This window comes from Phyllobates terribilis, unplaced genomic scaffold (assembly GCF_046119375.1).
Source record: "Phyllobates terribilis strain yellow unplaced genomic scaffold, ASM4611937v1 Scaffold_8__6_contigs__length_399053987, whole genome shotgun sequence".
Lineage (NCBI taxonomy): Eukaryota > Metazoa > Chordata > Amphibia > Anura > Dendrobatidae > Phyllobates > Phyllobates terribilis.
Genome location: NW_027362768.1, coordinates 107778059 through 107792822, shown reverse-complemented (window position 1 = coordinate 107792822; position 14764 = coordinate 107778059). Strand labels below are relative to the sequence as shown.

Here is a 14764-nt window from a genome sequence, read left to right as displayed (position 1 = left end):
ACCGGTGCATGTTATAATCAGCTTACCTGGGTGGCCGCGAGGCGTTGGTGGAGCGGGGTGCCAGGTGGCAGGGTCGAGGCAGGACAGGGTGTTCGAAGGCAGGAGTTGGGAGATCGCTGCTGCCGAAAGCTTCTGCCTTGAAGGAATTGGGAGATGGCTGCGGGCCCCATGCTTGTAGTAGGAGGTGCTCGGTGGTGCGGAGGCACCGCCGACATTTTGTGAAAGCTAGAGCCCTGAAGCTTCCATACTTTCTAAAGTGGCTTCAGGAAAATGGCTGCCGGAGGCGGCGCATGCGCAATTGAGATCTCGGGAGCCGAGATGGTGGAAAAAAACACCACGTCAAACATCCAAAGACATATCTTATAAATTTTCCTCTTTCCCCCACGCCCAGGGAGGTTCTTGACAGTTCAATGCTTGGCAAACATCTTAACATTGCGCACTGTTGAAAATGGGATACCAAGGTCTTTAGAGAAGGCCCTATACCCTCCGGAAGTCTTGTGCTTGCTAATAGCAGTTCTGATATCCTCAGTCAGCTTCTCTGTCTTCACCATTGTGACAAAGGAACAGGGCCTACCATGTCGCTTTTTAAAGCACTGAAGTAATAATTCATTGGCTAATGTCACATGGGCACTGACAATCACAGGAGAATCTCTTTTGTGATTTACCACAGGCGAGTCAAAATCTATTTCCATACTAAATTAATGTAAAAGGGTGGCAATACCAGTGACACAGCAAGCTTTACGTTTTTCTATTCTTCCCTCCCATTGTTTTTTAGTTTTAATTATTGTTCATCATTTGCTCTATACAAAAACGGTTTCACTTGATTCATTTTTTTCAGGTGATATTCCACAATATGTACTTAAACCTCATGGGTGCCAATAACAATGAGCAGGACTGTATGTTACTATTGCTATGCAAATGGTGAATTCAGCATCACCAAATCGTAGCAGGCTGCAGATGTAAATTTCACATTGCGTTCTCTCTAAGCAACTTGTGAATGAAAATCTCATCCTCAACACTGGTAGTGTAATAAGCAGACAGACCTGAAAGTTAATGGCGTTATCTAAAAGATACCTTGCTTTTTTGACAGAGCAGCCGGGGCACTTTTGGGTCGTTGAGCAGTGCAAACGGCAAGTTTGTTTCCCTTCTTTTTCTGAAGTCCTGAATCATTGCCTCCATCAGCAGACTTTTTTGTCGAAGAACTACAAAAGCGAGAAGAAAAAAAAAACAATGTACAATTTGCAGTGTATTTGTCAAAAATGTAAAAATGTTTTAACAACACTAGTAATATTGCTATAATATTTTATAAAAAGAAGCTGTACTCAATTTCAAGTTAATATTAGCTAATAAGGTTTGGCTTTGCTCAAACATCAATGCTTTACTATTGGTCCTTAATTTTCAAGGTCAGGAGGGAGGTGCAAGGTCCTAACGGTGAAGCTAAATGCATGGTATTAGTATTTCTCAGCTGAACAGCAAATCTTCTCTTAGAATAGTATTCATCATAAAGAAAGTCAGTGTCTCAAACCTACAGTCATAAAAAACCTGAAGAGACATCAACAGACCTGCTTGATTCCCGACTTTCTGCTTCAATAGTCTTGCGCTTGGCTGTGGTCCCATTGGAAATCCTAACAGTAGGCTTTGATTTTGTGCCTATTTAGAGACAAATGATACTGAAGAGATTAGAAAGTTCTGTCTGTCGCTTAGTTGGCATTTTGCTTGGAAACTAAAAGTAAAAAGAATGAAAAAGAACATAGCAACTTATTGAAAGGAAGCCTGTCATCTTGAAAATACTAGCAAAATGAGAGAGCAGGAGGAGGTCAGAATCGCAATACCCAATTTGGCAGAAAATATCTTGAACGTTAGGGTTTTAAACTCTTGCCATTTCTGTCCTTAGGAGTCCAGTGGGCGGTCCTAGTCAGTGACTGACAGCCATATATCTGTATGAATGCTCAAACACGGGAGGGAATTAGGAAATAAAAAGGTATAAGCTACGCCAAAGCTTAACAAAATTATACAAAAACCTGGTAAGCTTCACTTGTTCTGTAACTGCATTTTCATGGTGACAGGTTCCCTTTAATTATTGATCTATACATTTACTGCAAACCCCACCCTTTCTTTATATCGCCATAAAAATCTGCATATCCTATGAGGTCACCTAGTGGCTGCAGCCAATCACAGGCCTCAGCGATCAGATGACTGATGAATGAAGCGCCATCTCTTCCCACCCCGATGGAGAGCTCTGGAGCAGTCTGGGCTAAAGCCACAGGTATTAGAACTGGAAATGTGCTCAATATCACCATTGCAATAATGAATAGTACAAGGATTTGCAATATCCAGTCCTAATATACATCACAAGGTACCTAGATGTACAGATGCAATCAGTAATCAGACATCACAAGAAGTATTTTATATGGTTTGTGTATCCATGTATACAGACAAAGCATATGGGGGCAGGCAGAAGTAGGCAATCAATGCTTTTCAAGGGACTGTCTTCACAAGACAATCCCTAGTTAAAGGTAATCTGTGATCAGAAAATTATTTATATCAGTTTTTTGTTAATTGTATATTTTTACATAGCACAATCTGTAGTAAAAAAAAAAAAAAAAAAAATTGTAATTTTCACACTGGCTACTGGGGTTTTCTTTAGACTAATTTCCTGTTTCAGGAAACAGCACATGTACATTAGCCACAATGAACAGACTCTGACCCCATCTTTTGCATTGAACCATCTAATGAGCGTGTGCAAAGGTCATTGTGACGAGAGGGGCAGCAGGGTCAGCAGAGACATTGCCTATTGTGACGGATGGATCATGTGTTATCTGCGGTGATGGTGTTACTTGTCATTGTAATCCTGACCGTGTTGATAAGGAGCGGTTATTGATAAAAGGTTACTGAAAGGACAGGAAGTTAGAGTATAATTAAGTCTTAGTAACATTGCAATTTTCACAGTGGACACTTTTATTTTTTATTTTTTTAAAGCACCACTCCAGCGTTGTTGTTTTTTTCAGCGCTGGAGTGGTGTTTCTAATGTAAGGTCCCTGACCCCGGTCTTATACTCATCCTTCGGTATCTTCACCCTTTTTTGGCACCGCTCCAATCCCGCAACGCCATCTTGTGACTAACTTCTGACTGGCTGGAAGTCAGACGTTATGTAACAAGCTCTCAATGCAGAATAAGGCTCTCATAGACTTGTATTGAGTTGTGACCTCAGGCTCGCTCCAGCAAACACTGGAGTGATCCAGCAGGTCACAAACTGCCGGAGACCGACGGGAGCAGCGGTGATAAAATGTGAAGACGGCAGCAGGTGAGTAGAGTAGGGTCAGGGACCTTAGATTAGAAGCATCACTCCAGCGCTAAAATACAAAAAAAAAAAAGCTGGAGTGGTGCTTTAATAAAAGGATCATGCTATGAAAAAAATATTGCAACAGAAAAAACAAATTTAAAAAAACAGGTAATTTTCTGATGAGAGTATCCATTTTAAAGGAATTCTTGATTTTTAACATATGTCATTGGGTCCAGCTCCCCAGGTAATCTGTAAGATATTGCAGGTAGTTAGCACAATAACGCAGAAGCTGAAGAATCCTCTGGAGTAGGGGCTTCTGCATATGCACCGTATTGCTGTGATTTACAGTTATACTGTCGCATCAGCGGTTGAACTAGATTGACTCTGCTTAGGTACAATGTAAAATTCCCTGCCCAATGGAAAAGAAAAAAATCTCTCTCCCTGTGTGCATTGAGATAATCCTGCAGGTTGATCAAATAAAGCACGCATGTCATCTCTTGGCATTTTGAATGACAAATCAAGGTATGTGGATGCAAGGAATTTTTTTGTATGAATTCAAAGCGCCAAATGCAAAAGTTTGCTTGCTGTTTCTCATGGGTTGGGATCACCCCCTTAATTAGAAAAACAGAAAGAACCTTACCTGGACCATGTTGCGTCAACAAACTTCGCATGAATCAATAGTATAGGCTAATTAGAAATGTTATAATGTACCGTACGCTAATCAGATAAATCTGGTACTTTGTTCACTTATGAGCCACTTCTTCTCTCCTGGTTATTTCTACTCTTTACAACAAACAAAACAAAAACATATCACATCCATCCTGGTTAAGCAAGGTGAAATGCCAGCACAGTGAGGTGTCAGGATACAACTCCTATTATCCGCTCTGGAGAGGGGAAGGGGCAAAAGGAGTGAAGGACACTCACAACTGTGAGACAGACACAGGGCAGAGAAATATGCACATTTTAGCCAATTTATTTCGCTCCAGAGCTGGATTCACAGCTACACAGCTCTGTACTGCTGCTTCAGTCTGTGCTATATAGGGAAAGAAAAGCAGGGATCCCTCACGTCTCGGTGTCCAGTGTATGGAGACCTCATAGCAGCTAAACCTCACCTACTATGTCAGAATGAACTGAAAATTAGAGATTTATCCAGCATTTTTTGCCAGTTTTCCACTCTGCAGGTTCTCAGTCAGATAATTCCCAGAATTTGTGTTATTCATCATGTGCACACACAACTGTGTTTTCTAAAAATTCATCTGTAATGACAGGTACACTTTAAAGTGTTATTCCCATGTTTTATATGGGAAAAAATTGCTTATTGCTCTTTAAAACAAGAAACTTTGAACTGAGAATTTTTAATGACAAGTTTTCTGTTCCTAAGAACAGAGGGATTTTTAATTTTGTTTATTGCTCATTGCCTACGATTATAGATGGGAGAATTTATTTGCAGGACTCCAGTCCATCAGCCAAGGAGCCCTGCATATATCATTATCTCCCAGCATTCCAGGCTCCTATTTTGACTAGCTGGGCTTCCGTGCCATCATCATTGCAGTGTGACATACACGTGACGTCACGCCAGTCCAGCTAATCAAAATAAGAGACAGGAATGCCAGTGGGTAAGGAAACATACCTAGGATGCAAATCACTATTAGTGTAGCAGAATTGGTCAAATATTGGAAAGAGCTTGTATAAGCACTGGGCAATAGAGCTTGTAAGCACAGCTCTAAATCTGTTCAAGATCACTAAAGCACACTGACAATACAGCTTATAATCTTAATCAACCAGAAGATTAGATTTGTTAAGCCAAGAGAAATATACTACTGTGTTTATGTTGACTTGTAAATGTTCAAGTATTTCTGTGACTGGTCAAGAAGGTCATACTATTTGTATAACCCTGATTGAGGTCTCCTCTTGGTTCTGAAATAATGATGTTTGTTACTATGCTAATTCAATATTTCACTAAAGCCAGCTACATGTTTATTTAAAGACTAGATGGTGGCCCGATTCTAACGCATCGGGTATTCTAGAATATGTATGCGGCCGACCGGGCGCGACTAATCAGCGAAGCAGTGTATAAATGGGTTGTGCACTACTCTAAATTAACCCCCCAATGTATCCCCCCGGGGCCCCTAATGAATTTTGTAATTATGTCATGTTGTCAATACTGCTTGTGACAACATCGCTGACCACGCATAGCCAGCACGTAATTCCCCCGGCTGCAGCAGTCTCTTGCTTCCGCTTACATCACGACTATTTGTGGCTGCAGCCAGGGGTCTCCTGTTCCGCGCACAACGGTGAATGACGGGCTGTGGGCGGGGTTATCCCCCATCGTGTCACACCCAGCATCCACCGCGCGCTCTGTCGATGAATGCGCGTGCGGTGGATGCCGGGTGTGACGGGATGGGGGATAACCCCGCCCACAGCCCATCACTCACCGTGGAACGCGAAACAGGAGACCCCTGGGCTGCAGCCGCAAATGGTCGTGACATAAGCGGAAGCAAGAGCCAGCTGCAGCCGGGGGTCACATGCTGCCTGTGCGCGGTGACCCGAGTATAAGCCGAGACCCCTAATTTTACAACAAAAAACTGGGAAAATTTATTGACTTGATTATAAGCCTAGGGTGAGAAATGCAGCAGCCACTGTTACATTTCCATATCCTGGTATGTATGGCTCCCTCATCCCCTAATTGTGGTTTGTAAGGCTCAGTCATTCCCCTAATCCTGGTTTGTATGGCCCCCTTATCCTGGCTTGTATGGCCCCCTCATCCTGGCTTGTTTGGCCCCCTCATCCTGGCTTGTTTGGCCCCCTCATCCTGGTTTTGCATGACCAATCAGCAAACCGTCTTAGTGAGGACCGGGGAGCAGCCATGCAGCTACCGTCGGGAGATCAGCGGCTAGGGCCAGTGGTTGAGGTAGTTGGCCCTGGAAGTCCCAAAGTCGCAGCGGTTCTATCCCAGGCGGGCCAGCGGAAGGGCAAGACTGTGTAATGTTGTACCATCTTGCGCATTTGCTGGGACTGTTCTGTGTGTTTATTGCCTGTTTTGTGGTTCAATAAAAGTATTGCCACACTGTTTTACCCTCACCCGGTGTTGTCTGAGTAGTATTATGCCCACAGAAGACCCAGTGTCTTCACACACAGATTCTGATCCTGGCCGGATTCAATGCCAAGGCACTTGTCCAATGATGCAGAGGCAAAGCTGCTTCATATGGCAGCATAAGAGATCGCACAGTTTGGGCCAGTGGAGCAACAATGCCGCTGGCATAAACGGTCGATGAAATTGGGAGTGAACCACTTCCCAGTTAGCAGGAATTCAGAAAGCATTGCACTTCTGTTTAAGAATATGAAAAACCTTTTTCTTAGTTTTACCTCTTTGCAGTTCAGCAGCTATAAAACTTTATTTTTCTGTTTTTAGATGTTTGTTTTATGTGAGATAAATTGTATTTTTGGGTGTTAATATAAAATGAGGAATTTATATACTCTGTCTTACAATTCGAATATAGAAAAAAAAAAAAAAGTTTTTTGGGGTTAGAATTTTTTTCCTATACACTTTATTTAACTTTTTCCTGACACATCATACAATGTACGCAACATCGGGTGCAGGTGTATGGAGTATGATCAGGAGCTGAGCACATTTCATATGGGGTGGGAACCGGCTGTGTTATAAAGCCGGCACCGGCCTCTGGCAGCAGCAATTGAAGCCAGCATTGTAACCTTGTGCAGAGTCTAGTATCCTCTACCATACACCACAGGCCAAACAAAATGGCTCTATGGGCGAACATCAATGGGAACTCCTCTACAAAAAAAAAAAAAAAAAAAGAAGAAGAGTACCCTACTAAAGAAAAGCATTACAAAAAAAAAAAAAAAAAAAGATGAAGGCATGCATACCATTGCTATGTTTGTAGATACGGTAATTAAATAAAGACTATAAATAAAAGAAATCTGTAGCTATAGTGAAACATGGTAGGGGATCATAATGTTGGGGGGCTGTTTTGCTGCCTCTGGGGTTTGTGGCATTGAAAGTGTTATATGAAAAATGAAATCGGAAGATTATCAGAGCATTTTAAACGGAAGTGTGCTCCCAAGTATAAGAATACTAAGTACAAGTGGATTATCTCTATATGTCCCAGAATGATATGATGCATAGCACTTCAATAATATATGAAAATTCATAAATTTGTGATGCAAAATATCACAGAGAAGAGGTCTATGACTATAATAAAAATTAAATAATTAAATTAAATGGTCTGTACTTACTTGAGGTATCCTTGTTTTTTTTACATGATTTTATTGGAATTTTTAATATTTAATCTAAATAAAAATTGGAATTTTTATTGTAGTCATAGATCTCTTCTCTGTTTGTGATATTTCACGTCACAGATTTATGAATTTTCATAAGAATAAGTAAAACAAAATTGTTCCCCCAGCAGAATAATGACCCAAAGCACACATCCAAAATAACAAGATTGTCTGTTATACACTGATCAGCAATGAGGCCTTATATCAATTCAAATAAATGTATGCTTTCTCCAAAGATTTTCCGTTTTTTTTGGGGGGAAAGGAATATTGCAAATATTCAATAGCTTCAGAGAATTGCACTGATTGAGTGGATGAAACTCCAAGCAGACAGGTGCAAGAGGCTCAGAGATGGCTAAAAAAAAAGGTCTGTAGTTCTTGTCAAAGGTTTGCAAACACCCCGTGCTTGTGTGGGTTTCCTCCCACATTCTAAAAACATACTGATAGGGAATCTAGATTGTGAGCCCCAATGGGGACAGCGATGATAATGTCTGTAATGCACTGTGGAATTAATGACGCTATATAAGTGAGTAAAAAAATAAAAATCTACCAAGTATAAGTGAAGGGTGCCTTTAATTATGTCCATGTTAATTATGGATTCACCATGCATGTAGTCATTTCAGATGACAGGTCGATTTTTCTGTTGTATGTACAGTGGTATGAAAAAGTGTCTGTCCCCTTCCTGATTTCTTATTCTTTTGCATGTTTGTCACACAAACGTTTCAGATTACAAAACAAATTTAAACATTAGACAAAGCTAACACAAGTAAATACAAGATGCAGCTTTTAAATTAAGGTCTTTATTATTAAGGGAAAAAGAAATCCAAACCTACAGGGCCCTGTGTGAAAAAGTGATTGCCCCATAAACCCAACAACTGGATGGGCCACCCTTAGCAGCAACAACTGCAATCCAGCATTTGCAATAACTAGCAATGAGTCTTTTACAATGCTCTGGAGGAATTTTGGGCCACTCATCTTTGTAAAATTGTTGTAATTCAGCCACATTGGAGGGTTTCCAAGCATGAAGCGCCTTTTTAAGGTCATGCCACAGCATCTCAATCGGGTTAACGTCAGGACTTTGAATAGGCCACTCTAGAGTCTTAATTTTGTTTTTCTTAAGCCAGTCAGAGGTGGACTTGCTGGTGTGTTTTGGATCATTGAACTGCTGCATGAACCAAGTGCGCTTCAGCTTGAGGTCACGAACAGATGGCCGGACAGTCACCTTCAGGGTTTTTTGGTAAGCAGCAGAATTCATGGTTCCATTTACCACAGCAAGTCTTCCAGGTCCTGAAGCAGCAAAACAGCCCCAGACCATAACACTACCACCACCATATTTTACTGTTGGTATGATGTTCCTTTTCTGAAATGCTGTGTTACTTCTACGACAGATGTAATGGGACCTACACCTTCCAAAAAGTTCAACTTTTGTCTCGTCAGTCCACAGAGTATTCTCCCAAAAGTCTTGGCGATTATCAAGATGTTTTCTGGCAAAAGACTGAGACGAGCCTTTGTGTTCTTTTTGCTCAGCGGTGTTTTTTGTCTTTGAACTATGCCTTGCATGCCATTTTTGCCCAGTCTCTTTTTTTTATGGTGGAGTCATGAATACTGACCTTAACTGGGGCAAGTGAGGCCTGTACTTCTTTGCAGACCCCCTGTTGTTGAGGGGTCTTTTGTGACCTCTTGGATGAGTCATCGCTGCGCTCTTAGGTTAATTTTGGTCAGCCGGCCACTACTGTGAAGGTTCACCACTGTTCCATGTTTTCGCAATTTGTGGATAATGGCTCTCACTGTGGTTCGCTGGAGTCCCAAAGCTTTAGAAATGGCTTTAACACCTTTTCCAGATGGATAGATCTTAATTACTTTGTTCCTCATTTGTTCCTGAATGTCTTTGGATGAAAGCATGCTGTTTAACTTTTGAGGAACTTTTGGTCTACTTCCCTTTGTCAGGCAGGTCCTATTTACGTGATTTCTTGATTGAGAACAGGTGTGGCAGTAATCAGGCCTGTGTGTGGCTAGGGAAATTGAACTCAGCTTCCCAAAGATGTGATAAACCACATTTAATTTATGTTTTAAATGAGGGGGGAGGGCAATAACTTTTTCACACAGGGCCCTGTAGGTTTGGATTTCGTTCATTTAAAAACTACATTTTGTGTTTACTTGTGTTATCTTTGTGTAATATTTAAATTTGTTTTGTGATCATAAACATTTAAAGTGTGACAAACATGCAAAAGAATAAGAAATCAGGTAGGGGGCAAACACCACTGTATTAAGACATGAAAATATTCTAATAACATTCACAGTTGGTCTATAGCCACTAACTACTAAAGATACTGGCTTTTTTCATAGATAGATAGATAAATGCTGACCACAGTATACAACTGATACATATAAGCTCTGTAAGATATGGTTTAACAATACAGTTAAATAATCATTTGTCAGAGCAGAGAGAACCCAGCACACAAATTGGTTTGGCAAAATTTAGCGCTAATGTGACGTCTGCAGGATTTTATATGTAGGCTTTCACTGTAATACATACAGGCTGTGACTCAGGATCTGTACAAGATAAGTAATGTATTTTCAAACATGGTTACAAAGGCAGAGTGCAGACAATTACCAAAACAATAGGACATTTTAGGCTGCGAGATCGACTGAAATATACAGTACATAATGTATATGGGCAAATCTAAGCTACACTTGCATATGGGAATCACTAGCATTTGTTTGTTTCTGAGCAATCAACTAGTTTAAATGCACTCAAAAAAAAATTGTCAAATAAAACTATCATAAAAGTTCATGGGCCTGAAATGCTCAATGTATGTATCAGATAATGTCGGGAAGTAATTTGCCAAATACTACAATTCCTTTTATTTAACACGGAACCAGTCATATAAAAAAAAAAAAACGTTATTAACCTGCAGATATGGAGTCAAACAGGGTTCTGAAGCTGCCCGGCGCCCGTACTGAGAGCACCGTTGCCGGGTGGAAACTAAATTTATTCCTTCTGGCGGCCTAGGGCTTTCAGTCATAGGGGTAGGCCGGCTGTCAGTCAGTGCAGTAATCGTGCCCCCAGAACTGACTGACAGACGGTGACTGAAGCTGCTCAGGCCCACTCCCATGGCTGAAAGAACGAAGCTGCTTGGAGGAATAAAGCGAATTTCCTCCCGGCAGCGGAGGAAAGTGTGGGCACCGGGCAGCTTCAGAACGCCATTAACCTGCAGATTAACAGTGTTATTTTTTACATGACAAGTTTCCTTTAAAGACAAAAAAAAGTCACTCCAAAATGCTAGCCACTAGGAGTCTATGTTGCTGTCAACTATTTGTTGTCAAGTGTATCCTGTCTGGAGAAGGCAAGACAATTTTTTGTCCTTCTGCTCCTGTTCTGTCTCTCAAGTTGCATACAGGCATAACAGAGAGGTGAGCATTTTGTTCTTGGCAGGCCTTTAGACAAAAGCAGGGACAAATGCAAGCACTTCTTGCACCTATAGTGCTGGAAGAATGATGACAAATAAAAACCTTTCCACTTGAAAAATAATGAATTGCAAGTTACAGAGCATGAGAATTGGGACAGTGCCTGGACATATTAGACTGGTATTTGCACAAAGGCAGTTTTAACTTTTGTGGAGGATAAGGGCTGCCACTTTTGCACCGGTTTTGTGTGAGAGGACGAGAATCCTAGAGAGCAGCCTGTTTTTTATATAGGACAAAACCTATAATTTGTCCATATAGACTAGAGACATACATAAAACAGACTTTGCATCCGATTTATTGTAAGCAACACCAATTTTATAAGAAGAACATTAGTACAAGAATGAAGCAATGGCTTTCCCTCTGAAATCCAAGATTTTCTAAGGGACTAGGTTTCCATATATCAGTTGTGCCCAGCACATTGTTCTACACACGAGCCAGATACAACTATTGCAAAAATGTGCACCAAATACACCCATCCTGCGTCCATAGCCGGATCAAAATGTTGCACGTAATGTTTTTTGAACTGGCTCTAGGACCAGTCCAGTGCAACAACTTTTGTGTAGAAATCTATGGGAACCATTTGCTTTCGGCATTTCACCATCATGGCAGAAGGGCAAGTGGACGGAAAAAAACAAAAACAAAACATAAAAAGATAGTTCTATAGATGTAAACGTGGCCTTAATATTTTCCATAATATATGTTAATAAAAATATCATAGTTCACTTGTATAGATTAGATTACGTAGATAGATACATTATATACAAAAATATCTATCCATGATTGCTCCCTAAATATAAACGTCCATAGTTATCCTCACATCAACCCTTGCAGTGCTCTGATCCAGAGAGTGTACATGCAGTGATCTGAACATAATTCACTTGCGTCATTGGCCATACTAAGCCTACACAGCTGTCAAAATATGTGTAAAATAAAGCTGTAATGCATACTCACCTACTCCTGGATCTTTTGAACAATCTAGACCATTTTTTAACGTTTTATTGACTGGTGGAGAACTTGTTGCAGAATTTGGTTGCTCCTCAGCTACATGTTCCTGGCTGTGTTCCCCTGAAGAAGAGCTCCAGTTGGGAAGTTCTCCATTACAGTTTGCAGACTTAACACTTGGCAAAGACCCTTTCACTGGAGAAGCTGGATCTTTGTCCGATTTCTTCAGTGACTTCACTTTAGTTGGTGGGTTGGTACTCCCATTTGTCAGTTTGGGCCTAGTTCCCATCCTTACAGAAGAAGCTGGTTTTGGTGTGCTGGCAGAGTCTCCTTTGGAAGCACATGTTTCAGTTTTGGATTGGTCATTATTTTCTATTTTGGCTTTTAAACTGATTTTTGGTCTGGCCGTGGCTATTTTTTCTGTCGATTTTGTCTCTTTAACTCCTTTTGCTACAGCTTTCTTTACTTCCTTTCCTTTTACATCATCCTCTTTTACTTTTCCGGATGAATTCCTCGTTATGTGGCTTGTATGCCCAGAGGCGCCTAATGAATCAGATTTCATTTTCCTGCTACTGGATAAAACACTGTCTGAAAGTCTCTTATTCTCAGTTGTCCGATATTCTCCCAACTTCACACTTTTAGATCGGTTTTGCTGTAATGAAGTAGAGGTAAATGAGTAAACACATATTTACATAATTAAATACTTGATTTTTTTTATCAAGATGTCAACTAAGGTTTCATTGATACCATTGGTCAACATGACATCCCACAAACCCAGACTATAAGGCTGTGTGCCCACCAAGCATTTTCCAAGCGTTTATGCTGCGGAATTTACGCAGCGTAAACACTTGGGAAACGCTTGGTAATCCGTCCCCCATGGTCCCCAATGACAAGCCGCAATCTCAAAGCTCATGCTGCGGATTTTTCCGCAGCATTTATGCTGCGCTCAAAAATCCGCAGGATGTCCATTAATTTTGCAGACACGCAGCGCAATCGCTGCCATTGACTTGCATTGGACCGCGTGACATCCGCATCACAGCATCTGCACAAGCGGATATCACACGGTTCAATGTGCGAATGGTACCCAAGTCTGGAGGAGAGGAGACTCTCATCCAGACCTGGGTACCATAGAACCAGTTAAAAAAAAAGAATTAAAAAAATAAATAAATAAAGCTTATACTCACCTTCCGATGTCCTCCCGGTGTTTTCTCGGCCGCGTCCAGTCTCTTGCACTGCTCGCGGTGGTGTGAAGGACCTGCGGTGACGTGACGTCATTGAGTCAGACTTAATGACGTCACCGCAGGTCCTTCACACCACCGCGAGCAGTGCAAGAGACTGGACGCGGCCGAGAAAACACCGGGAGGACATCGGAAGGTAAGTATAATTTTTTTTTTTTTTTTTTTTTTTTTTAACCATTCTTTTTTTTTTTTTTTAACTAACTTGGTCACACTACTATAAATCCATGCCAGTTGCATGGATTTATATAGTGTGAACAAGTTGTCAAGCACTTTTCCAAGTGATGCTAAAGTCGCTTGGAAAAGCGCTTTATAACCCACATGCAGAAATGCATGCAAAGACGCTTGACAAACGCTTTTACCTGGCAGGAAAAACGCATGTAACATCAGCATGCGTTTTTCATGCCAGGGAGAAGCGGAAAAAATATGCAGCATTTCTGCATCGTGGGCACATAGCCTAACAAACAGCAGTGCCACCTTGGATTTTACTGTACTTATTAGGAGAGTCTCTGCGTTATCCTCGTATTAGGACACGGGTCACAATCTGCCATGTTGTCAAAAAGGCATAATCCTTTACAATTTTATTTTTTTTTTTGCATCATTTCAACCCCAGCACCTGCCTTTAAAGGGATTTTCCAAAATACTCCTCCTATATACCCTCTGTGCACCAAATTTGAAAGTTATTTCTTATACCTAAAGTGTCACCCTCCTTAGATTAGCATTACAATCACAAGGCCCAGAACGCCATCTCATTACTTCTGATGACGTTCCGTTTGTTGCACTGATCCCTGTTTTTCCACCAGTGTTTAGAATAGGACAGCTCATTGCTAAGAACAAAAAACCTGACCGGCACATTACTATATCTCATAATAATATCTATATATACATCTCATAATAATATCTATATATAATAATAATTTTAATAATAATTTTTATTTATATAGCGCCAACATATTCCGCAGCACTTTACAATTAAGCGGGGACATGTACAAACAATAAATTCAATACAAGGTGAGACAGTTTAACAGTTACATCAGGAGTGAGGTCCCTGCTCGCAAGCTTACAATCTACATGGAAATGGGGGGACACAATAGGTGGAAAGTGCTTGTTATTTCAGGTCTGGCAATTATAATAAGTTGGGATTATCATATAAAGCTGTATGATCCGGTCAGCCGCCTGTATGTTAAAGTGCAATACTCAATTACCGAGTGCAGTTATCGAGTGCATGGAGGGTGTAGAAACAGATGAACAGTAGGGTGCAGATTCTGAATAGTATTTAGGAGGGAACAGGGGAAAGTTAGTTTACTGGGTATTTGAGGTGGTAGGCTTGTTTAAAGAGATGGGTTTTTAAAGCGTGCTTGAAGACGTCGGGGCTAGGCATCAATCGGATCGTCTGGGGTAGAGCATTCCAGAGAACTGGTGCAGCACGAGAGAAGTCTTGGAGACGGAGGTGTGAGGTTCGGATTATGGGGGATGTTAGCCTTAGGTCATTTGTGGAACGGAGGGCACGTGTAGGACGATAGACTGAGATGAGAGAGGAGAT

General features: G+C 41.1%; 1 protein-coding gene across 1 annotated transcript in view; it reads right to left on the bottom strand.

Annotated features, from left to right (window-relative positions):
- The window catches only part of BTBD8 (BTB domain containing 8), a 101337-nt gene that overhangs the window by 7527 nt on the left and 79046 nt on the right, over positions 1-14764 (bottom strand). The window contains exons 14-16 of the mRNA XM_073643188.1: positions 11996-12638; positions 1563-1650; positions 1075-1202 (exon numbers count right to left, since the gene is read on the bottom strand). Of these exons, the coding sequence (XP_073499289.1) occupies positions 1075-1202; positions 1563-1650; positions 11996-12638 (859 nt within the window). The remainder of the gene's footprint in view (positions 1-1074; positions 1203-1562; positions 1651-11995; positions 12639-14764) is intronic.